Source organism: Polyodon spathula, chromosome 9, assembly GCF_017654505.1.
Source record: "Polyodon spathula isolate WHYD16114869_AA chromosome 9, ASM1765450v1, whole genome shotgun sequence".
Classification (NCBI taxonomy): Eukaryota; Metazoa; Chordata; class Actinopteri; order Acipenseriformes; family Polyodontidae; genus Polyodon; species Polyodon spathula.
The window spans coordinates 27807755-27834630 of NC_054542.1; the positions used below are offsets into that span (position 1 = coordinate 27807755).

Below are 26876 nucleotides of genomic sequence, written 5' to 3' on the forward strand. Positions count from 1 at the left end.
AACAGCGCTTGTACCTAAAAGCCAATCATGGAATACATTACATGCACATCGGACTTCCACATTAAGCTATACCGGTACAGCAATTTCCAGTGAGAGCAAGTTCTGTGTTTGTTGTTACTACCGCTAGTATTTCAGTCTTAATTTCTGGCTTGCGAGTTGTTCAGTTTTTGTTCCAGAAATATTACAATGGACCTATTTTATACAATGTGCCTGCAAGACTTACTGCTGTTAACAGTAAATGACTATACAGGATGACAAAGTCATCGTGTTGTGCCAGTAAAAGTTGGAAAAGGAATTTAAGTTTTACGCCTCCAGCTACCTCTAACTATGAAGGGTAGTTATTACGTTTTAAGTTGATTTATTTATTTGATCGATTACAGTGTTTCAGTTAGCATACACTGTTTGTGTGTTATTATAGTTACATTAGTGCATAATCAGTTAAAAAAAACTCTCCAAATGAATCCAAGTATTTTTTCTGCTATGTGCTTGTAGTGTCAAATAAAGACAAGGTAACAGCAGAAATCAGCATTAAGGGCCTGCTGTTTTAGTTCCTTGAAGAAAATGTGAAGCCACATAGTTTAAGAGTCGGGTGTAAAGTTCAGAATTCCAGTTTTGTTTTGGTTATTGTTCGTTGCATTACCATAAGTATTATATCTAATGCTTCTACTAATACAAATAATAATACACAATAATAAACCATTTTGTTTTACTTATTTAAAAAGTGTTTAAGCACTAATGTGTTATACGCAATTGAATTATTGTTTCATAATAAATCATGGTCATAACTGTTTGTGTGTGTATCTATCTATATCTATCTGAATGTTTTTCAGCCAAGTTTCTCGGTCTCTTCAAGCACGGGAAATGAATGAAAACTTCCTGTTGAATTGTAGCGTGGTGAAGCCGAGCATAACGGGACACAGCACTGATCCCTGCAGTTTCCTTCTCCTTGTTGACATTTACATGCTTTTGCAGGTGTGCCTGAACTACAACTCATCCTTTTTCTAACAGAAATTAAACAAATAAGTAAAAATATATATTTTAAAAACGGTCAGTACAGCAAAGAAACATATGGAAACAATAGGATTTCAAATAAACTGCCCAGTTGGTGCAAGTAGCTAATACAATGGTTAAATAATACTTGTATGCAGGGGTGTAGCTAGGAATAGATTTTTACTGGGCAAAAATTAAATTTTTGGTAAAAAAAAACAAAAAAAAACCTGCATATCCTGTATATGTTATGAAGATCAAAGTTATCATCTTATAAACCCTGGTACAAGTCACTAACTATTTAGCCAGTGACTGACTTTGGATGATATTTCTTGACTATTTATTTAAAACAAATTGTCTCCCAGCAAAACCACACCAACCTAAAATGATCCTATTCACACCGTCAGAAATATGTGATATGGGGGTTCAGCGCCATTAATAACAACAACATCAGCAACAGCAGCAGCAGCGGCAGCACAGTAACACACCAGACAGCAGCTACCCACCGAGCGCTGCAGCGCTCACCAAGCGGATCAACTGAAACCCCCCAAAGTCTCAAATGGCCCTCAGGCGCACTGCCAGCTACAGTTCCAGCTTCTAGGGCAGGCTGACACAGTGCCAAGTAGGCGAAAGGTTGCAGCTGTTGCAGCTAAATACACATGGCCCCATACATTAGCCAGTGCTGTATACCACAATACTTGGACAGAGCATCATGTACAGTCAAGGTAACGAGAAATAAATAAGCCCATACACATGAAGCAAACTCAGCTGCCCGGTTCACGCATTTTCTACAACACACCAGTATAAAAGTATAAGAGTACTTCCTTGTATTTTTTTTTCTCTAAAGAAAACATTAGGAAAATATGTATTTGTTAAAAAAATACTGTCGCCAAACAGTGAATTTATGGATAGAATTACCTCCAATTCTTGTAGCCCATAGAAGCGGGGCCATCGCACAAAAATGCAATATATGAAAAGTACTAAAAACGAACCGCTATTCATCGTTATATCGAGGGAGGAGGAAGGCGTTGCCATTGCGCAGAAAAAACATTGATTTATCAGAACGTATCACAGCTAAACATCACACAGGACTGTCCGCAAGGACGTCAGCTCCCTAGCAACAAACCTCCTGTATCGGGAACAGATTCTTTCAGTGCAGCGGTTTGTGCATTTGAGAGTGGAAGACTCAAGTTGATGAGAAGCAATTACCCTCCACAGTACAAATTAAAACAGCATGCTGCTTTTTATACAAAAATTTAGGAAAACAGGTTGCGTAGAGGGTTTATATTGGACCCTGACGCCCCCGATAATACGAGGGAGTGGTTGTACAGTATTTATTTGTTAGCCTACATGTTCTTATGTTCTTATGTTCTTATGTTTTTCTATGGGTCTCTCGCTATATCGCAGCCCTCGATATATAGTGGACCCCAACACCCGCGATATATATCGAGTGGGTGGTGTGTTTAATTGTTCTTTTTTGCATAGTCTGGTTCTTTTTTAAAATAAAGTCGTACACATATTCTGAAACACGCTTTGAGCATTAACTGTAACATAAGACAAGTAAAAGCTTTCTTATTTGAGTTGTTTTTTCACTGGCCTTTTATTCTTCCAAGAAAGGCAGTTTGTATCAGTTCTGGCAAATTACCTGGAAGCTGAAACAGATGAAGCCTTTTTAAAAAACACTTATTTTCTGTTTCTCACCCCCCCCCCCCCCCCCCCTCCCCCCTCCTCCCTCCTCCCTCCTCCCTCCTCCTCCTCCTCCTGCTCTCCAGTTCCTAGACAGCTTTGCCTGCTGTTGCTGTGACAACAGACCTAATCAAAAGGCTTTTAATACCAATTGAGATAAGGCTGGTAAATTCCTTTTGGAGCCCTGGAAAAGGATGTGACTGCCTCTGATGGTCCAAACCACTTGTTCCTCAGAAAGCTCTTTATCAGCAAGTCAAAAGATAAACATAATACAGGGGTCCCTGAGTGGCTCATCTGGTAGAAGCGCAGCTGTGTGATGTGAGGGTGTGTCATACAGCACAGGTTCATGTCTGGCTGTGCAAAGTAGGCCGGTCTTCACTAGGGACTCCGAAGGGAGCATCTCACTGGCTTTGGTGCTCCTGTGGGTTAGGGAGGTAAAATCAGTGCTGTCTCTCCTCAAAGCTCTACAGCAAACCCTGCTGCAAGGCGCCCAGTGAGCTCAGAGCAGACACCTGCAAGGCTGGCCTTTATTTTCCAGAGGTCAGTAGCTCGCTGACATCTGCTCTCAAGTTCCTGGGTTGTTCCACTGAATCTTTGGGTCTCCTGAGCCATGTGGGGAATTGCTGCAGTGAGGAGAAAAGTGATTGGCCATTCCAAATCGGGGGAAAAATTATAATTTGACACACATACACAGTGCATGCAGTTAGAAGAGTGTTAATTACTAATTCTAATAGTTTCCACACAATATCAGCATATAAAATGTTTATTTTAAGTTCTTTACATAAATATTTAATATCAAAGCACACACATATATATATTGTGATATATATATATATATATATATATATATATATATATATATATATATATATATATATATATATATATGTATCAGGTTTGAGCAGCCAAGATAGCTTTATTTCTATGCAATACTAATTATTTATATTTTATTCTTTTCTTTGGCTTCCTTGTATTAAGTCGATTTCTTGTTTTAGTTTTTTTTATTATTCTTTTTGTTTCAAATTTGATCTGTTATTAAACCAGGCATAGGCTTATGCTTGTGTGATTTCCATTACATATAAAGAACCTCATTCCTGCATTGTGAAATTTGGTTGGGTAATTGGGTTGTTTTTTTAAGAGAATGTTGGACAGAACGACTGCAAGCAAAGTGACTTCAAAAGAAAAAGTTGCTTGGACATATTTACTTTTTTCTTCAATAAAAGTAAGTGCTAAATACGAATAGATAAGAACATAAGAACATAAGAAAGTTTACAAACGAGAGGAGGCGAAGTTTACAAACGAAGATGATGTGTGACATCACTCAGTAAACTTTAAGTAAGGTCAACTACATTTTACTTTTTTATTATTATTCAACTGTTTGAATTGCTTTACCCATAGGATTACATGTCAGTCAACGAGCTTTATATTGAGTTTGAAAAAGTACCAAATAACAAAACAAACAAAAAAAAAATATACAGCTTTTATGGAGTGTTTGCATGCAGTTTTTGTTACTAGGTACTTTTTAAAAAGGATAGAAGCAACATAATTAAAAACATCAGCTGCTACAAAGTAGTAACTTCAAAATTACTTGCAGGTTATTTAATTAACCTACACAATGCTGGGATAGGCATTTTACAGCAGTGGGGAATATCCCTGGTTTCCCTCAAATGCCTTTCTGTGGCTATTCTGGGATCACCCCTAAAAGTAAGTTGTTGATATATTTCTAGGTGGATTCGCTTGTATTATAAAATGTGCAAAAAAAAAAAAAAAAAAACCAACAATGCAGATATGACTCCTCTTGTTGATTAATCAAATCAACACTCAAGTAAAAACCTTTTTTTTTTTTAAATGTAGTCATTGCCAATTATTATTATTATTATTATTATTTTATTATTATTTTTTTATTATTTTTCTCCCAATTTGAAATGGCCAATTATTATTTAGGCTCAGCTCACCGCTACCACCCCTGCGTTGACTCGGGAGCGGCGAGGATGAACACACGCTGTCTTCCGAAGCATGTGCTGTCAGCCGACCATTCTTTTACACACTGCGGATTCACCATGCAGCCGCCCAGGAGCTACAGCGTCGGAGGACAACGCAGCTCCCGGGAAGCTAACAGGCAAGCCCGCAGCCGCCCGGCCAGACTACAGGGGTCACTGGTGCATGGTGAGCCGAGGGCACCCTGGTCGACTTTTTTTTCTTGCAAGCTCTGTGAAAGTACCCAGATTATAAATAAACGTTCTTTAACAAAATGTGACCACCTTTTCACTGCAACATTAACACTGTAAATACCATGAAAGAACACAACGATGTTAAAATGATTAGGAAATAAATTTGCATGAATAACACCAAAGGAAAGGGTTAGCAGGTCTAACTGTTCCATATTGCTTTGCTGTGTTTGGAGTACAGTAATTAGAGTTAACATTCAGGCAAGCTCCACATAATCAGCTTTCTTTTAGTGCTAATTCTCTGAGAGACCCAGTTTCTAGATCAGCAAACTATTTCTGGCAACCTCAGCATTTTCTCATTGTTAATTAATAAGCGCAGCTGGTAAAAGGTCAACATTTTTCATAAATTGTCACATCTCCAACAGGAATGGTGGTTCATGAATTTACTGTAATCTACTGACTGGATAATGCCTTGTCATCGTTATAGAAGTTGTGACCTGCCCTTGAAATTCCAGCCACCAATCAAGCCAGAATTCTGCAGTAGTTGTGCAATGTTTGTTTTATGACCGTTTTAAAGTTTAATTGCTCTAATTTTATGTTTGCAAGATCACAGCGAGGTCTTATTATATGTTAATATACAGTATGTACAGTATATACAGTACAAATATGAATTTATGCTCATAAGTTCCTAGTGTTTCATTGTAGTTGTAGTTGAGCAGTGGTTGTTTTATGACAGTTTAAAGTTTACGTTTGCTCTTTGCACAAGATACCTTCCTAATTTGTGTGCCAGCTGCCCCTCACTCCCCAGTACAATTCAGTAGTTGCACAGGAACAACCTTACAAAATTGCTTTGTCACACCATAGACTCTGAGGTTGATAATGCTGTCTCCTAGCAATAAACAGAGATAAAAAGTCTCCGCTAATTGGCGTATTTCCACTTTTACTTTTATGGTGAGCACCGTCTCTGCCTTTTTGTAAATGTTTTTTTTTTTCTTCTGTTAAATATACTGACAGTACGCTTGCGTCTTAACTAAGTCCGGTTTTTTGTGCTGTTCCGCATGCGTAGCTGCGATGTACTAGTTATGCGAACCCTTGACTATGAAAGAGGATACAAGACGTTGGAAAGACATGCGCGCTGCAGAAACATGTAGAGATAATAAATACTCGTCGCAGTAACTACAGCCTTTTCTTTGTGACCCGATGTTGATAGATACAAACATAATGATCCAGCGAATTATAAAATACACCCCATCTTCAAACATGCATCTTTTGAAAAACAAGAAGTTGCCAAACGTTTGATTCCCGTAGAAGACAGAGTGAGAAATCAAGAGGTCATTTTAAACTTGTTTTATTAACAGAACGTTAAGATGTGTTTTAAGCTGTACACTGACTTTGTTATTTAAATTTACATGACATATGCAATTAGGGTTTATTATTATTCGTACTTGCATTTCCACAGTAACATAAAATGAAGCAGAAAATGTCAATTTTGTGCTTAAAATAAACATTTACATATTAAATGCTTTGTTTTGCAAATAGGCCCAAACAAGTGGGTGATTAGCTAAAGTTCAAGAGCTTTTGTGTGTGCCGCACTGAAAGTATTTTGTGTGGCTTCTTTTGTAGGTTCAATGTTTAAGATTATTATTATTATTATTATTATTATTATTATTATTATTATTATTATTTGCTATTGTTATTATTAAATCTCAAACAACAGGGGCAAAGGAAAGTTGCATAAACAAGTTGCATTTGAGATATAAAGGAACAAGAACATAAAAGAAAACAAATGCTGTACAGGATTAATTTAAGAAAACTAAATATATATTTTACCTCAACTTTATTTGACTAAATACTTGCATGAAGTTTCACAGACTCTTATTTTACCACCCTGACGTCAAAAAAAACCCCAAAAAACATTTACCTAGTTGTGCTTGGCAGGTGCTGTTTTGTTCACTCTCAAGTATTGGCATCTCTGGGTTTGTGAAACCAGCAGTTAAAGTTCACCTACTGTTTGGTATACATTCTAATGTCTAATCTGAATTTTAACTTCATTCAATTTGTGTTCCTGAGCAAAAAATCCAACACTGCAATGGATACCAGATTCCTGCCACTTTTCAGCTTTTTGGTTTTTTTTTTTTTACTTCATTCTTCATCTCTGAATAAAGTAATCTTTGTAAATGTGATGGTCTGAGGAGAAGAAAGGTGAGCAGATTACATATTAGTTGTTAGCACTGGCATGGGTTTAGTAATCTGACGCTGCACAGTTTCTGTTTTCACATTTCTATTTGCATTGGCAGGCAGAATGCAGAAGACTGCACGTCTCAACTGGACTTGTTAAAGCTTATTGTAATGGAGCCTGTCGTGATCTGGCTAACACATTACAGGTTCACCTCATTATTGCCAAAATCATCATTTAAGAAAACATGTTAAATACAAGCATTTAGTGAACATTAGCCACCAATTAATATTATGACAAAGATCAAAATACACAATTTCTGGTAGTTAACAAACAGTCTTTAGAAAGAAAACGCTTGGGCAATTTCAAATATTTGTTCATGAGTATTTACACTCCTGCACAATGATTGGCCACAGCTTTTTTTCAGATCAGTCCAAAGCATTTGGATTGGTTTGAGATCCGGTGACTGCAAACTCCATTCCGGAACCTTTGTGTTCATTTTCGAAGTTAACTGAGCCATATGCTTTGGGCCATTGTTGTGTTGGAAGATAAACTGCCTGCTAAGCAGCCTATGAGCAGATGGTATTATTGTACTTTGTAGAATGTTTTGATGCATGGCAGCATTCATTCAATCTTCAATCACATCAATGTCTCCTGTACCTGAACTGTTAAAATCCCCCATAACATCATGATCAAGCCACCTCTGTGTGTTCAGGTGCCTTTCTACAGTTATTTTGTCCACTATTATGCCTGATGCTTCTAAATCTTTCTTTAAGTCCTTGGCTTTTAATCTTGGATTTTTTTTTTTTTTTTTTTTTTTTAGCTGCTCGGACGATTCTCCTACCTGCTGTACTTGTAATTTCTTTTTGACGTACGCTTCTTTCAAGCATTTAAATTGAATGTGTTCTGTGGCTCTCTGGTTGTGGATTTTGGTATTCCATATTTCTTTGACACTGCCCTATAGCCATTTTATTTTCGATGTAGTTTGCTAAGAGCACTTTTCTCAAATGTGAATCCAACTCCTTCTGTCTTGGCCGTCTGCTGTGTTGCCAAAATATTCTTCTTCAACAGATGTTGGAAATAATGACCTCTTTTGCTGGCTATTGACTATAATGCAGCTTAGTTACTTTTTGTAATGGTTTTTATTCAATAGATGTATTTTAAAATTAGTTCTCTAACATATTTACAGAGTTTTAATGTAAAGGTGACAATACTTTTGTCATGAACAAATATTTGAAGTTGTTTTTTTTTTTTGTAAAGATTGTTTAACTTCCAGAAATTGTGTATTTTGATCTTTGTCATATTACTTAGTGGCTAATGTTCACTAAAGGCTTGTATTTATCATGTTGTCTTGAATTATTGTATATTAAGAGTAGGGTGCCAATAATTTTGTCTGCGACTGTAGTCCAGCCATACACCAACTTATTTCTATTAATCATTTTCTAATAGCAGAGCAGTAACATGAAACAGATAACACTTACAGCAGTGTGGATAATGTATTTGACTATGCCAGTGATTCACATATTAACACAGTATCAATGTAGAAATGTGTGGTATTTCTGAGATGGTAATAACAATAAGAATCCCGTTTACATTGCAATTTCTGTACAAATGTGGAGACATTACTAGTTTATATCAATTGTGAGGCTAGTGTGACACTAGAAATTGCTCAAACTTCACTTTTTTTTTCACACAAATAGGTGAAAGATTATGCATACAAAGTCACATGCCTTATTGTTGAACTCCCCACTTTATTTCAAAATCTGTCTTTTTGTTTCTTTATCAAACTAACATTCAGAGTATTGCGTACTGGGGCACATTACGTTAGCTAAAACTTAAACATTGACTCCGTTATCTGGTACATTGCATTTTTGTACAAAAGGGCACTGACTTTTTCCTTTGGATACCTATTATACAGTGTGTATATATATTAATTATATATATATATATATATATATATATATATATATATATATATATATATATATATATATATATATATATATATATATATATATATGTTTATAGTTTTGTTAAATCAACAGAACTATTATCGATTTACAATTTTAAGTAATGTCTGTCATTTATGTGGAATCTGTGGCCGTTTGTTCAAGTTATTCTGAAAGTTAAGTTATACCACGATATTTAGTGGGGTACAACTCATAAACTATTGGGTTGGCAAGGAGGGGGTTACATTTCTCTTGTCAAAACGTGGGAATGTGGCTGGTGCCGAAAATTGAATAAATGATTCATTAGGCTGCAGCCATAGGTGCACAAGGAGGGTGATCACTGGTGTTAGTTTAGAATTAATGTTGGTGATAGAGGTGGAGGTGTGTGTTACCATGCTGCGTTATATCCTGTGTTCATGAGTTTTTGTAGATCCCTTTGTTTTGGTCCTTGTGCCATTTGTTTTGTTAATGTGTTTTGTACTGTTTTATTTGTTTAATAAAAGAGTGCATTAGTGCTAACTTGCACCTTTCCATGTCTGAGTCTCACTCCCTGACAGTACCATCCGGGCTACCCTGTCACTCCAGCCAAACAATTGATTTTTTTTTCTTCTGACAAGTAGTAGTTAGTTGTAGGAAAACTGCTTAAAAATGTAATTTTTGCAATAAGTTTCTTTGAAGTTGCCTGAAAGTTTGCTGGAAGTTTCCCAGTGTTCCACAGTTCTAAATGTCGTGCCCTCATGTCATATTACAGCAGGCAAGCAGAGTTGTATACAGTCCAGACACTTCAAATATAAAGTGCTTCGTGAAATACGAGATACAGCAGACCTTGACATTTCGACAGAAATAGAACTTCATTTCATTTGCTGTTTTATTATTATGTGTTTAAAAGCTTTTTACCAGCTTTCAGGAACTGCTGAAACCTTTTCAATGGAAAGATTTAAAAAGTGAGAATGTAATAGTATTACGGAAAAAATAACACATTACATAATTTTAAACCAATCAGGTGTGCAGTTTTTGTGCTGTTCTGAGAACTGGTCAGCTAAATGAAGGGAATTTTACCAGTGTAAACAAACACTCAAACCACCAGTACCATATCCATTTGCCCGGACACTGTTCCGTTAGGGGTTGCATTTGTTTATTTTAGTATGCAAGGTTTTTTTATTTAAATGTCTGTTTATGGAAAGCATCTGTTTGTACATTCCCAGAGGGGAAATTGAGCTCATACAATTATGCAATTTCTTATGGCTATAGAGCATCACAGTACATTTTATGTCCAGAAACCAATCGAAAAGCAATTGGATCACAAGTTTCTGAGTGGGTCCATTTTACTGTAAACAACCACCCTGTTAGAGCATGCTAACTGTAGTTAATATATCTGAGTTCACTGTGGATGAAACTGGCTTGTCATGGGGAGGGATGTCTTTGCTAATCCTGGTATTTAGGCAGTCATTTTAAAGTTAGTTATTAAACTGGTACATGAATTATTTACGTGTATAACAGTATTTAAAACAAGTGTGGTCATTTAATATCTTGGCTAACTCAAGCATACTAGTGTGACAACTCCATCTTGTAAATTGCTTATCTTGTATATATGGGTGCTCGGTTTTTCCTACTAACTGAATGCAGACAGACAGGTTCTGCTCGTCTACTGCAGCTCTGAGAATTCTAATTTGGCTGCATGTCGGCTCTGAATTGAATATTAACTGCCCTCTGCACTCCTGTTTGCAGCTGCCCACAGACAACACCACGGCAGACAGTCTCCCCCATCTATGCAAACCAACCTGTTTCTGCAGCTTAATGTCTAATTTCATTAGCATGCATGGCGATTGCAGCCTTTATAATGATTTTCAGCTGTTCAATAAGATTGTAAAGCTGTATTATAATACCCACAATACAGTAACATATGTTTGCAAAGTGGTATTTGCAAGCCATTGTTGACAACTTAGATTTATTTATTGATCTATTTTGTATTTCAGGGAAAGTCTTATCCTTTCAAGGGATCTTTTCCTCCCATGTGGAATCCATTTGCTGTGATGGATTTCAACAACCTCTGGAGAAAGATGGATGAAATGGGAAAGGAGGTACAGTATGTTGTCTTACAGCTGTCAGGCTAATGTAGTTTATATAATTATATTTAAAATCATGGTGCTTGTGCTGAAACAACAGGGAAAGATAGAGGGTCCGGCTTTCCCACAAACCTCCACCAGTACTCCTCGATCCCGCTATTCAGTCCCAGGGTTCTCTCCCCTCTCCTCTTGTTGGGTCTCCCACTATTTAGCATTTGCTACATTTTTAATCAGGATTTCACAGTCCATGAAGCACAACCGAGAGAAATACCTCGAAACTCTGTTTAAGAGTGGTAAATCCATTCAATCCGGGAGCATTTTTTCGGATTCGAAATTTAGATGCAACCCAAGCCACTTGTCAGTGCATCTAATACATAACAAGCTGAAGAATCCAAAGGCATTGCATGCTCAGTGTGCTTGCCTTTCATGCTTATTAAGATGGGACCTGGACCTGTAAAAATGTCAAATGGAGTCATTTAAACAACCTCCTACTAACTTAATCTACAGTGCTTTGTAAGATTACAACTATGTAGAGCTGTGAAACAAATTTGAGCAGTTAACTGTGGAAATATATGAATACACTATACCCACATGGTACTACTTTTAAAGTATGTTTAAGGCTGCTTTAGTTTGGTGGCCTGTCTATGGCCCCAGTTATTTCTACCCAATTTGAAATTCCCAATTTAAAACTCTCCTCCTTAGCAGGTCACCTACTGTCGGAAGCCTGTGCTTATAGTTTGCATGACTAGTATGGGTCGCTGAAGCACAAAGCTGTCAACTATTCCCCTCAAAAAGGCCTGTCCTGGATTGCATTACTCATCCTGCAATGACATGGTAGTGCCATCACTGGATGACCCACAAGAAATCCTCAATATTAAATGGGCCTTTTAATATGAAGCCAACTACACCAAACATAGGGAGGCATTTCCACAATGTGAAATGATCAGTGCTATCATCTTAAAATATTCTAACAAAGACCTGACTCCTTTGTAGATCCCTAGAGAAGCGCCATGGAAAGCACCACATGCAGAGGAGTGGGATAAAATGACCATGAAGGAACTTTTCAACAAACTCTGCTGGACAAGGTACAGTGTGAGCCCTTGAGTTTGATACTGCAGCAAAATCAGCTTGGCTTTTCTGTCCACATTAAACCTAGGGTTGCTGCTGAGTGGATAACAGCACATATAAGCTGTCAGGAACTCTCTCAGAACCAGAAGGTTCAGAAGCTGTAGCAGCTGGTTCATTTCCACATTTGGCAGATTCATTACTGTAAGATCGCCATCTTGTGGTCCAAAAAGGAGGTGGAGAAGCTGGTCTGCCTGTTTAGACTAAGGATAACGACTGTATTCAGAACTACTGTTTGAATTAGACAGCTTACCCATCTGTGTATATTCATAGTAGTGTATAGAGTGCCTATAGAAAGTCTACATCCCCTTTCAAAATTTTCACTTTTTGTTACCTTTTTTCATTTATCTACACATTCTACCCCACAACTTCCAAGTGAAAAAAATATTCTACAAATTTGTAGGAAATTAGTTAAAAATAAAAACTGAAATAGCTTGGTTGGAAAAGTGTCCACCCCCGTTGTAATAGCAATCTTAAATTAACTCAGGTGTAACCAAAAGCCTTCAAAGTCACACACTAAGTTAAGTGGCCTCCACCTGTGTTAAATTGTAGTGATTCACATGATTTCAGGATAAATTTAGCAGTTCCTATAGGTTCCCTCTGCTGGGTAGTGCATTTCAAAGCAAAGACTCAACCATGAGCACCAAGGCGCTTTCAAAAGAACTCCAGGACAAAGTTGTTGAAAAGCACAGATCAGGGGATGGGTATAAAAAAATATCAAAGGCCTTGAATATCCCTTGGAGCATGGTTAAGATGATTATTAAGAAGTGGAAGGTGTATGGCACCACCAAGACCCTGCCTAGATCAGGCCGCCCCTCCAAACTGAATGACCTAGCAAGAAGGAGACTGATCAAAGAGGGTTCCAAGAGGCCAATGGCAACTTTACAAGAGCTATAGGCTTTTATGGCCAAGACTGGTCAAAGTGTGCATGTGACAACATGCCTATATGATAGGGTGGCAAGAAGGAAGCCATTACTCAAAAAAGCCCACCATGAATCCCGTTTGAAATATGCCAAAAAACACTCAGGAGATTAAGTAGCCATGTCAAAAAGTTTTGTGGCCTGATGAAACTAAAATTGAACTTTTTGGCCTAAATGCAAAGCGTTATGTTTGGCGCAAACCCAACACAGCACATCATCCAAAGAACACCATCCCTACTGTGAAGCATGGTAGTGGCAGCATCATGTTATGGGGATGGGGACTTGTCAGGACAGAAGGGAAAACGAATGGAGCAAAGTACAGAGAAGTCCTCGAGGAAAACCTGCTGCCCTCTGCAAGAAAGCTGAAACTGGGATGGAAGTTCACCTTTCAGCATGACAACGACCCAAAGCACACAGCCAAAGCTACAATGGACTGGCTAAGGAACAAAAAGGTAAATGTCCTTGAGTGGCCCAGTCACAGCACCGACCTAAATCCAATCAAAAATTTGTGGCATGACTTGAAGATTTCTGTCCATCAGCGCTCCCCAAGGAACTTGACAGAGCTTGAACAGTTTTGTAAAGAAGAATGGTCAAATATTGCCAAATCTAGGTGTGCAAAGTTGATAGAGACCTATCCCAACAGACTCACAGCTGTAATTGCTGCTGTATTTAATATATAATTTTTTTCTGAATAGAATCTTTTTTCCGCTGTGGAAGGGTGGTGTGTAATTCACTGACACAGGAGAAAGACCGTTTACTTGAAAACACCACACAGGTGCCCAGTTTTATTGTCAGGGTGCGTTTTTACTTTTTAGCCCACAGAGGGTGCTGTTCAGTGTTCTGCCTACCAGCGATGGTAAAAACAGAGACACGGCAATATCACAGACTGTACAGTTCTGGTGCAGACGCACTCATGGGTGTTCAAAACAATAATCCAAAAACCAAAGGCGAAAGGAAAAAGGAAAACAAAACAGTAAATTAAAACTAAAAATAAAAGGTGCTGCACATCAGCAACGTTACCCCAGCCGTCGCTACCTGCACGGCCCAGGTCTCTGTCCTACCCTGACCGTTCCACAGGCTTCTATATAAATACCCTGCCCACGGTTCCCCCCCTATTACTACGCTTCTTTTTCTTATTTATCTTTTGGGTTTCAGTCCCGGCCTCTCTCTGTCTCGGCTCGTGACCCGAGCTTCCGTCCTTCCCAGTAGGTCCTAAAAGGGCAGACCTGAGGAAACAGTAGAGCATTATCATATAGGGCTAACAATCTCCCCAAGACCCGCCTCCCAGCCACTCAGAGAGAGGGAAAGTCCACACACCCCCTTTCCCACCTCCCCGTGTCACTGCCATGACTCGCAGGCGGGTATTGGACGACTGCAGCACTATGAACACGCCAGCAGAGTCAGCACAGATCTCCCCCTGCTACATCCCCCGTAACAGTGTGGAGTATGGTGTGTACATAAGTGGAAAAAAATCCTCATTTAAATGCATGAAACTCTGAGGCACTAACACAACAAATGTGAAAAAAGTTCAAGGGGGTGTAAACTTTCTATAGGCACTGTATGGAGTAGTAGATCATTACCTTATTATAACTCCTAAAATAGAATGTAATATTTTTTGAAAGACAAGGAAAATATATATATATTTTTTTAAATGGTTTAATTCAAAATTTACAAAGCATTTAGAACAACTTAAATCAGATAGCAAACAGTACCTACTGAAAGTTCCGTTAGTGTCGTTATTTCTGAAAGGAGAAAAAACAACCTGTTAATGTTGCAAAACTAGAAATAAACTACTTAGGATTTCTGATAACCTGAAAAGCTGAAATGTATGATAGTTAAAGGTACAAGCCCAGCACTTGGCAAAACCCATTCCCCTAAAGCAAAGTCTGATATCCTGCTTGATAAGATAACAAGTCAATTTTGCTGGCATCCAGTCAAGTGGACTAACACCTATATTGTAGTTTTTTAAGCGGCAGTTTGCTGACGGGACATGTGACACCGTGGTCTGTGACGATTTGAGCAGGAAAAACAGCAGTAAAGCCCATAGAAAAAGAGAAATCCCTTGTTTTTTTTTTTAACTGCTGAGGCCCAGGTAATGTAGATAGTTTCACTTGGAAAACAACTATACACTTCAGGGTCTGTTTACATGTTTCTATGTTTTATATGCAATTCTGTTGAATATTTGCTTAACCCATTCTGCCCCTATACGCAAAACAATGAGTCTCTTGCACAGAGTAAAGGTTTGACAAAGCACTGTAGATTCAACTCACTTCATCCACCTCATGAGGGCATTCAATTGAATGTATTTTATATTTATCCTGGATATGTACACATGGGTTTAGTGCTGCATCCTTCTTTACATGGGGTCTGTAGGTCGGCAGGAGTAACTCGTTAAATGAGATGCTTCTTTCATTCTTGTGGGAGTGAAGTCTCAAGTTCAAAGGTGCTTTCAAGTGAATTGTAATCTTTGCCATAAACAGATGCATTTATATGCACTGCAGCGTCCCAGCTATTAACAGAAGACTCTTTGTAAGACAATTGTAAGCTTCTAGCCTTGAAACCCCTCCATGGGCAGACCAGTTACTTGGGATGTTGTGACAAATATTGGATACAAGTTTATTGTTCATTCTTGTCCAAAAAATCAAGATATTTAAGCATCCCCATGAGTGGAAAATATATCCATGATACAGAACGTCTGTTTGTGATAGGTGCTGATCCCACAGCAGCCTATACAACCTGGATACAGTATTTGTCAAATGGTTCACTCAAATCTGGCTGAATTCTGATCTCCACATTGTAATGTTTTAAGAGAAGCCTCACTCGCAGCTTTGCACATTGGATCTCAATACCATCAAACAATGTGAATGTTTCATTTTAAACAGCATGCTGTAAATATAGATTTATTATATAGATTTGAAATACGGTAGCTGAATTAACAGAACAGTGATACACCGACAGAATGAATTTAGGGATTCACCTATCTGCTGTTCAGTCTGATGCACTTGTCAGTACATTTTAGTGAAAAAGATCTATAATGTTATGGCAAATGCACACTGGAGAGAAATAAATACATAAATAAGCGTATTGATTTAAATGAACTAATGCATACCACAGGCAAAGCTCGTCTGTGAGCTGCAAACAAAGTGGAAGAGAGTAACAGAGATTTGAATAGAAAACAATTTTTGTAACGCTGTGTCATGAAATAACTAACCTTATATTTACATTTGTACATATGCTATCATCCCAAAATATATGAAGCAGGGGTTACTTCATTCCCTAAATACCTAAACCCTCAAGTATCTCTTGTTTTCAGCCATGAAATGGGACAGCTGAAACATGGACTTTTCTTACATACCGTGGAAGACAAGGTTGCTTGCGAGTTCGATTAGCCATGGCAAAATACTTTTTTATTACAAATAAGCACTAAACAAAATTATGCATGAATAGTTTATTAATGGGGGGGGGGGGTGCTTTGGAGACCATGAGCACTTATTAAACTTTTGCTAGTAAAATCGGGCACTGATATGAATAATAATAATATCTTTATATAGTGCCTTTCACAGTGGACTACCATCACAAAGAGCTTTACAGAGGTACGCTGTGCATTATATGCAGAGCCACTTTCAATAGGACATTAATTTAATATCTCATCCACAGGATGGAGCACAAGGAGGTTAAGTGACTTGCTCAGGGTCACACAGTCAGTGGCAGAGGTGGGATCTGAACCTCCTATAAGGGTGGACAGTCGAGACCGGGTGCTATATCAAGCATATAAAATAATGTCTTTACAGATGGTACACAGCTGTGTTCTGTGGTCCTCTCAGTAATGTTCCATTAAAGGGGTGGTCAAGTAAAAATAGAATAGTTTTACTGGTTTAAACTAGTGCTATTCATGTATAATACAGAGCTTCTGCTTTTTGACATACTTAATGAATTTGACCTCATGTTTACCACTTGATCAAGAGAGCCATTTCCCTTACATTACCCAGGGTGCTTTTGTTTTTGTTCACAAAACCCTTGATTTCTTGTTATTAGCTGACTGGCACTAAGACAATATGAAGATTAAAACACAAAATACACTGGCAGATAGTTTTTTTGTCTAATGTTAACTCATTTTAGTACTATACTTCTATTTAGTGTTCATTTAAAAAAATGTATTAAGGGCTGGCATTGTAAGTTAATGAGCTATTGTTTTTAATGTTCAATTATCTTAGAAAATTTATTTTATTTTTATGCTATATTGACAACAAAATATTTACATTGAATAGCATGAAACAAAGGAAAAAACTGAACAAATTTACAATGGTTGGTTGCCAAGGGTCAATAAATAAATAAATAAATGGGAAAAGCAGTTATACATAACTATAAAATTAAAAGCAGAGGTTTTACTTGCTTTTGTATTTCTTAAGTTAGTAATTGCGTAGAAAGAAAGAAAGAAAGAAAGAAATATTAAATGAAGGCTTATGTTTAGACCGTTTACATTTATGTGGAACTTCCCGAGCAGAATAATACAAATAATAATGCAATTAACTTCAACTCTGGAAGCTTGGCTAAAATAACTATATATCTTTTGATAGAAAGAACTCAGCAGTCATTTTATGTGTTTTTATTTTTTTTAAATAAAGAGATACATCAGTCCAAAACATTTGAACTATCTTGCATGAGACACGTGCATGTATTGTTCACTCCAGTTGAGGAACAAAAATAACAATTATCCAGACTAGCTGTAAATGCAACGTTGTACTTGAGGGGCAACATCTGTGTAACATTTTAAAATGTAGCTCTTTAATCTTCCATGTTAAAGGAAAGCGGCATGGAACACACCAGGTAAGCCCCCAGTTGATATTGCTAAAATGACTAGACCAGTAGCTAATGCAAGGGGGTCTAGAGGACTAAAGAGAAATAAACATCTTCCTTACATTGTCACATCTCCGATCCAAAACATGTAAACCGTTTATAACTAGGAGGCATTGCTTTACCTGGCCTATAAATGAAATATAGGAGGAAACTTTTGAGTAGATGTAACAAGGTGTACGGCTCTGAGTTACAAACCAGTGTGTAATTATTTGTAGTAATTACAAAGTTACATTTCCTCATAAGATCTTGACGAGAAAGCAGGTTTCCTGTCTCACCCAACAAATCCAGCACAAAAATTACACCACTATCGAGCTATCGTTTAAAAAACTATAATAACTAATATACCGATTTGTTCCAAATATGTGGAGAGAAGTTGTGACGAAAGCAGTTTGCAGCAAGTGAAGCTTGTTTGTGGAAGTTGGATAACTTCACAGGTAGTCTGGGTGGGTTAATATTATAAGATAGCAGAAATGTAAGTCTTCCACATCGATTGAACACAAAATTGGGTATAGCAAACCAGACAAGAGTTTTCACGTCATACACTTTCAGCCAATTCATTTTAAAGGTATCACACAAATTTCATAATCAATTGCGTTCTGACCCCCATTTTTTTAATATAGTTGATTATTACTTCCTAACATAATGACATTTGTTTTTCCAAATAAAGCTGAAGATAATTCTATTAACACCACTGTAATAACAAAGAGATACTGCTAAAGCCAAAGGGCTAAATCACTCTAGGAAGGTCTTCTGCTTTGGCCAATAGAACACAACCATAACTTGAAAGATCCCTTTGTAACCACATTTTTTCTATTTTAGCAGCAAAATTGAGTTGCTAAATATTATGGAATATTAGGAATGGAATATTATGCATTTCTTTAAAGCAAGTGTCATAAATTTGGTACTTGTCTTTTAAAAACAAATTAGTATTGTCTGCTAATTGGGTGACGATTCATTTGCATACCAGATCAATACCTTTTTAAATTAGGATTTTTTTAAATAAATATAGCCAGCAGTTCCGTTCCTATAACAAATAGAAAGGGGGATACAGGGCTGCCCTGACAGATGCCTCTATGTAAGAAAAATCTAGGTATGGTGCTAAAAGCCAATGAGACAGAACTAGTGATTCCATTATAGAGGAGTTTTAAAGACACCAATACATTTTTTCCCCAAAGCCAAACAAGTCCAGTGCCTTAAATACAAAATGATGCTCAACACAGTCAAGTCCTTTATAGAAGAAAAAAATAAGACACCATAATCCTTTATTAAATAATTATAATCAGTATTACTGAATAGTATTAATAATACTATTCAGTAATTACAACAGGGCTAACAATTTACAATCTGTGTTTAATGAAGTGATAGGTCTCCTGCTGTCTAAGTTGTAAATCTGTTTGGTTCATTGTAGAGGACATGTCTTCCCTATCAATACATTACTTTAGGGCTTCAAATAACATTTCAAAAATATCTTACAAGAAGTGTGTATACAATTCACAAGTAATACCATCAGGTCCAGGTGATTTGCCATTGCATAGCTGTTTTAATGCCATATTAGTCTTATCTGTTTCTAAATCTCAGTCGCATACAAGTTTATCATTGTGGTTATAGTGGTAATAAGATGACTGATATGATTAATACACATTTTTATGCAATTACTATAAGACAGATTAACGGTGGAATCTCTCTCTCTCTCTCTCTCTCTCTCTCTCTCTCTCTCTCTCTCTCTCTCTCTCTCTCTCACCACTTCCCATAACAATCATTAAAAAAGGAATATGTTTCTTTAGGATTGAATGTCTTATTCCTGTTACTGTTGGACAATAAACATTTCAAAAAGACTTTGCCCATAATTGTACACTAATTCTTTCAGGCAGGCAAAGCCTAGCTAGGTCTTTTTTCTAATGTGGATGATGGTGTCTCCGTGAGCTTCATGCAAATGATTGGATGAATTGATCTTTGTTTCTAAGAAAGTTTGGGAGTCTTAACTTCTGAATGCCTTGTCAGTTGATCTGGAAATGCGTACAAGGCTCAGAAACGGGCAAGTATGAAACGTTTCTGAGCCTTGTACACATCTTTATTCCAAACTGTTGCCCCCAAAACACATCAAATTCCTATTAGATCTGTGAGCCTAATCATTTGTGAACACTGATGTCATTTGCTGTGTTGCACAAACACCCTTCTAGGTTTTATTTTTATTTTTTACATTTATTGAATTACTATTTTACAGACTAGAATTTTTTGCTCCAACATAGACTTCTAACTACACAACAAAATTAAATGTCAAAGTGAATGCAATCTGTGTCTTATATCGATTTAGTGACAGTTTGCAGTGCAGTGGTTTTAATCAGAAACAAGCCAATTCCTGATGCAAAAGTTATCAGAATACACTAGATGATTGAAGGGCTAATGGAAATAAATAGTTCTGAGAGTGGATCCTGCAAAATAGTATTAAGATTGTTTGTTTTAGGGTCCCAACAAACCATTGGCACCCAACTAAGAACGAGATCCCTGTTATTCCTCTTGTTTTCAGGATCACCCTTCCACAACCAGGTGTATATCTCTTATTTAAAAGTCCACATTGCTGTATGTTTTATTCATCTTCTTTCCTGTCGCTGCAGCACGGCCCGGAAGTTTGCCAACCTGTTTGTGAATGTGAACGTCACCTCGGAGCCTCACGAAGTCTCAGCTCTCTGGTTCCTGTGGTACGTCAAGCAGTGCGGAGGAACCACGAGGATATTTTCCACTACCAACGGGGGGCAGGTAAGTGGAGAGAGAGAGTCTGTGCTGTGTGAGCCGACGGGTGACTGGTAGAATCACAAATAAAAATGAACAATCTGAAATATGAGCAACATCTGTTCTTCACAGCTCCATTGTTGTCATTATTGAAAAGTGTGTATAGCGTAATTTAAGGTGACAGTGTTTTTGAAAAACAAGAATAAACTGAATTATTCTTACCAAATCTAGTACTAAATAGACACAGAATCCTGTGTTTCATTGAAGACTGAAGTGTCTGTCAAAGAAAATGAGAAAACTGGCCCTTCACTGCCCCCTACCAACATTTACCAAATCATCTCTGTAATCAGTTCCATACGTACTGTACATACATTGTAGGCTGAGTTATCCAACTATTGATGCAGTGTTACTGCCTGGTTATTAGTGTGGATTAATATTTCTTCAACACAGAAACTACAAATGAAACAACTGAAAAATAATCGCAACTTGTCTTCTGTTTATGTTGCTGTTTTACAGTGTTCCAATATACTTGTAATGTAGTTTCTTGCTCTCGATTTCTGAGATATTAAACTAACTCAGTTTGCAGTCTGTCAGCCAAAATTGTTAAATTGCAGCATAAAAAAGTAACAGATAAAACCTGTGGAGTTTTGAAAGCCTTTCACTAGGGTTTGGGAAGTTATGAGATCACTATTGTACTGCAGTGTGACTTGAGAATGAACTGGACTGGCTTTCTTCTGCTTATCTCAGTTGCAGAGATGTTAATGCAGTGCCTGGGAAAAAATCCAAATGAAATTCTCCGGAAAGAATTGGTAGGTGTCAAGAGAAATGTCGGAACACAATAATTTAAGTTTCACATTGTGGTCATTAAATTTACAGCCAGCAAAGTCTTGGCTGTTTCAAAAATGTTCTAGCTTTTTAAGAAACGGGTATTACTAAAAGAGAGGCCATGTGGTCTGCTTCACAGAAGTAAAACGAGAAAGAAAAGAAAGAACATAAGAACATAAGAAAGTTTACAAACGAGAGGAAGCCATTCGGCCCATCTTGCTCGTTTGGTTTTTAGTAGCTTATTGATCCCAAAATCTCATCAAGCAGCTTCTTGAAGGATCCCAGGGTGTCAGCTTCAACAACATTACTGGGGAGTTGATTCCAGACCCTCACAATTCTCTGTGTAAAAAAGTGCCTCCTATTTTCTGTTCTGAATGCCCCTTTATCTACTCTCCATTTGTGAGCCCTGGTCTTTGTTTCTTTTTTCAGGTCAAAAAAGTCCCTTGGGTCGACATTGTCAATACCTTTTAGAATTTTGAATGCTTGAATTAGGTCGCCGCGTAGTCTTCTTTGTTCAAGACTGAACAGATTCAATTCTTTTAGCCTGTCTGCATATGACATGCCTTTTAAAACTGGAATAATTCTGGTCGCTCTTCTTTGCACTCTTTCTAGAGCAGCAATATCTTTTTTTATAGCGAGGTGACCAGAACTGAACACAATATTCAAGATGAGGTCTTACTAGTGCATTGTACAGTTTTAACATTACTTCCCTCGATTTAAATTCAACACTTTTCACAATGTATCCGAGCATCTTGTTAGCCTTTTTTATAGCTTCCCCACTTTGTCTAGATGAACACATTTCTGAGTCAACAAAAACTCCTAGGTCTTTTTCATAGATTCCTTCTCCAATTTCAGTATCTCCCATATGATATTTATAATGTACATTTTTATTTCCTGCGTGCAGTACCTTACACTTTTCTCTATTAAATGTCATTTGCCATGTGTCTGCCCAGTTTTGAATCTTGTCTAGATCATTTTGAATGACCTTTGCTGCTGCAACAGTGTTTGCCACACCTCTTATTTTTGTGTCGTCTGCAAATTTAACAAGTTTGCTTACTATACCAGAATCTAAATCATTAATGTAGATTAGGAATAGCAGAGGACCTAATACTGATCCCTGTGGTACACCACTGGTTACCACACTCCATTCTGAGGTTTTTCCTCTAATCAGTACTTTCTGTTTTCTACATGTTAACCACTCCCTAATCCATGTACATGTGTTTCCTTGAATCCCAACTGCGTTCAGTTTGAGAATTAATCTTTTGTGCAGGACTTTGTCAAAAGCTTTCTGGAAATCTAAATAAACCATGTCATATGCTTTGCAATTATCCATTATCGATGTTGCATCCTCAAAAAAATCAAGCAAGTTAGTTAGACACGATCTCCCTTTCCTAAAACCATGTTGACTGTCTCCCAGGACCCTGTTACCATATAGGTAATTTTCCATTTTGGATCTTATTATAGTTTCCATAAGTTTGCATATAATAGAAGTCAGGCTTACTGGTCTGTAGTTACCTGGTTCAGTTTTGTTTCCCTTTTTGTGGATCGGTATTACGTTTGCAATTTTCCAGTCTGTCGGTACCACCCCTGTGTCAAGAGACTGCTGCATGATCTTGGTTAGCGGTTTGTAAATAACTTCTTTCATTTCTTTGAGTACTATTGGGAGGATCTCATCCGGCCCAGGGGATTTGTTTATTTTAAGAGCTCCTAGTCCCTTTAACACTTCTGCCTCGGTTATGCTAAAGTTATTTAAAACTGGATAGGAACTGGATGACATGTGGGGCATGTTGTCCGTATGTATCTTCCTTTGTAAAAACTTGTGAAAAGTAATCATTTAATATATTTGCTTTTTTTTTTTCTCATCTACGATTTTGCCATTTGTATCTCTTAAACATTTAACCTCCTCTTTGAATGTTCGCTTGCTGTTGTAATATTGGAAAAACATTTTGGAATTGGTTTTAGCCCCCTTAGCAATGTTCATTTCTATTTCTCTCTTGGCCTTTCTAACTTCCTTTTTGACTTGCGTTTGCAGTTCCGTGTACTCTTTCTGTGTACTTTCTTTTTGGTCCTTTTTTAATGCTCTGTAAAGTGCCTTTTTTCGCTGAATATTTTTTTTAATTGATCTAAACCACTTTGGCAATTTAGTTTTACATTTAGATTTGTCTACTTTAGGGATGTAATTGTTTTGCACCTCTAGTACTACATTTTTGAAGAACCACCATCCTTTTTCTGTGGGTGTTTTCTCTATTTTACTCCAATCTACTTCTGTTAGTCTCTGTTTCATACCTTCATAGTTTGCTTTTCTAAAATTGTAAACCTTAGCTTTAGTCTTTACTTTTGGGGTTTTAAAAAACACTTCAAATGAGACCATGTTGTGGTCTGAGTTTGCCAGTGGTTCTCTGACCTCTGTTTTAGTTATTCTGTCTTCGTTATTTGAAAAAACTAAATCAAGGCAAGTACTTTGCTTTTAATCTTCCCCACACTCACCATGGTTTGAATTTGAATGTGATTTTTAGACTTGTAGCCTTCTCATGCTCCCAGATAGAGAACTGGGCATGTTTCTACAGATGCCACAGTGTTTTTTGACTTAATGAGTCAACGTGTTCATCCAGGGTTTTTAAAATGTTATGTTTAGAGGTGATCTCTTCCTGGCTTGCTTCAATGCTGACTGAAACTCCAGCTTCAGCTTCAATATCCACACACCAGGCCAGGGAATGTAGGGCCAGTGTCACCTCTGTACATATACTCTAAAACATTCAAATCACTGACTTGGACAACATTTGGACCAGGGTAAACATTTGACTGTGTCAGACATCTTCTCTTGGACACCTTCTCAGTCTACCCAACCACCTAGCTGGCAGTATTTAAAGCAAAGTATTTATGAAGTCAGTGGCCACGTTCGCTAAACAGCAAATTGTCAATAGGAGGCATCAAACTGGGCAAGCGTCTCTCTCCACCACCCTGGTTCAAAAAGGGGGATGTAGCCCAATCCCTAACATGTGTTGCATTAACTGCTTAACATGGCAACCATTAAAGCAGCAGAAAGAAGCATATTCAGGGTTAAACACCCTGCCTCTTAATGAATGGAGGTGCAAGCTGTCATTGTGGTTATTATTTATAAAAGAAAGTTGTGCAATTTCAAATGCAGTTCATGGAAACAGTTAAGTGGCCACCTGCTCTCCAAATCTGCATGACAATGGAGCGGAGTGTGACAGAGCATGTTAATTCGGAGAAGATTGTTAGCTGCCATTACACCAATCCTGCAGTGGTGCCTCCAGATGGACTGGGCTCAGCAATTTGTTGATGTCTAATAATTCAATTGTGGAAGTTGTTTTAGAGCTGACTGCATCATTGATGGAAAATGAGCAAGTCCCTTGTTTATATGTATTCTTGCCCAGGTCACCACTGTTCCCAATGTTTTTAAAGACCTGAATTGATAGATTTATTGAAGTTAAAACAAATAGATATAGAAAACATCAGAACATATTCAACTTGCCCTGTGTGCCCAGTGCTCCATTTTAAACACAATAACCTGACCTGTTTTAATGAATGTATTGGATTTGAAGTGCCATTACTGTACCCTTTACATCCAAACACTTTTGACATGGTTGTCTGTCCAGGAACCACAAAATATAACCCTTTGCAGCCTGGCAAATGGCACCAGGTTGTACACAGAACATTATTTTATATGTTGTTGTTGTATAAAGTTGTCAAAGGGGCTGGTGTACATTATCCTGATGTACACATTTTAGTTATGATTTAAAAATAAATTAAAAAAAGATTCTTTATGGGTTAATAAAATGTATGCACCAAAACTAGGAATTTCAAGGGAAGGCTTAAATGCAAAATTCTTGGATTTGATAAAACATATATTTACATAACATTATTAATTTCACAGCACTTTGATTGCAAAGCACTGATGATCTTATCATCTTGTAACCAAGGAAACCTAGGCCAGGATCAACTAATATTGATCTTTTTCGGCACACTCAGTCTTTTATGTATATTAACTGTATAGTTGGGATTTAAACTGGTTTACATTTACAGTAGAAGGTGTAAAACACATACTACTGCTCTGTGTTGTTTAAATATAAAGTTAAAAAATAATACAACCCATTCTGTGCTAAGTGTCTCCATCTCTATTTAATATGCATACACATGCATTGGATGGATGCAGCACAGTACAGTTCCTCCTTGCAAAAAAAAAAAATGTGCATATGCACGCTTGGTTTGTAATTATTATTTTACTGTTAATTACCCCCTGCACCTGGAAGTAATTGTAAATTAGAACCAGGTGCAGGGTATCTAAGAGATGCAGTCAGTCTATACTGGACTGCTGAGTAGAAGGAGGCAGAAGGTGTGGTCTGCTTCCGAGCAGTCATTGAAAAGTAACTGTTTTGTTTTTATAACAGAAGTTAAATACATTTACCATATATTTTGATATGAAACTTGATCAATTACAACAAGAAACAAGTATTAAAAATACTAATGCCAAGTAGTATATGAACTATGTATGCTAATAATGTTATGATCGTTGTAATCGTTTGACTATAAAATCAATGAACTGTACACTACTCTCGCATATCTCTAACCAATAGCCTTTCCAATAGATTAGTTGTGCACCCGTTTATTCTTAAATAAACTATTTTTATATTTCTGACACATTCTGTGAATGTCGGTTATAGTCAAGGGATTCGAGTTCTACATGATCCAGAACTTAAATATGGTATGTCTAATTTCTTACATTTTGACATCCCTGAGTGGGCGACTAGAGATTTAAATAAATTGCATACCTAATTCATTACACAGTATTATCAAAATCAGATTGTAGACATTGCATTGACTGGCATGGACCATGCTCTGAAAGAAGCCTGTGTTCTTGTTCCCACCAGGAGAGGAAGTTTGTGGGTGGTTCAGGCCAGTTGAGTGAGCGGTTGATGGACCGGCTTGGGGACCGAGTGAAACTGGAGAGGCCGGTGTGCAGCATTGACCAGAGCGGGGACAACGTGGTGGTGGAGACCCTGAACCACGAGAAATACGAGGTGAGAGGGGCAGGCAGGCAACAGCAATGTCAAAAATCACTGCCAAATGTAGTCCTCCAACTACTGTGACTGCACTCTTGTTTTGGGTGTAATGTTAATCGTTCTTATTTTAGGCCAAATACGTCATCATTGCCACAGCTCCAGCACTGAACCTGAAGATGCACTTTAAGCCCCCGATGCCCCCCCTGAGAAACCAGCTGATCCACCGCGTCCCCACTGGCTCTGTCATCAAGTGCATGGTCTACTACAGAGAGGCTTTCTGGAGGAAAAAGGGTGAGTGTTTAGGAGTCTATCACTGGGATCGTAACAGATGGTTATAACTGCTGCCTCTTAAAATCTTTAAAA

At 37.5% G+C, this 26876-nt stretch overlaps 1 protein-coding gene across 1 annotated transcript in view; it reads left to right on the plus strand.

The window, feature by feature from the left end:
* mao (monoamine oxidase) overlaps positions 1-26876 on the plus strand; it is a 46450-nt gene that overhangs the window by 14420 nt on the left and 5154 nt on the right. Inside the window, exons 4-8 of the mRNA XM_041259054.1 lie at positions 10943-11047; positions 12026-12117; positions 20550-20691; positions 26382-26531; positions 26645-26804. Of these exons, the coding sequence (XP_041114988.1) occupies positions 10943-11047; positions 12026-12117; positions 20550-20691; positions 26382-26531; positions 26645-26804 (649 nt within the window). The remainder of the gene's footprint in view (positions 1-10942; positions 11048-12025; positions 12118-20549; positions 20692-26381; positions 26532-26644; positions 26805-26876) is intronic.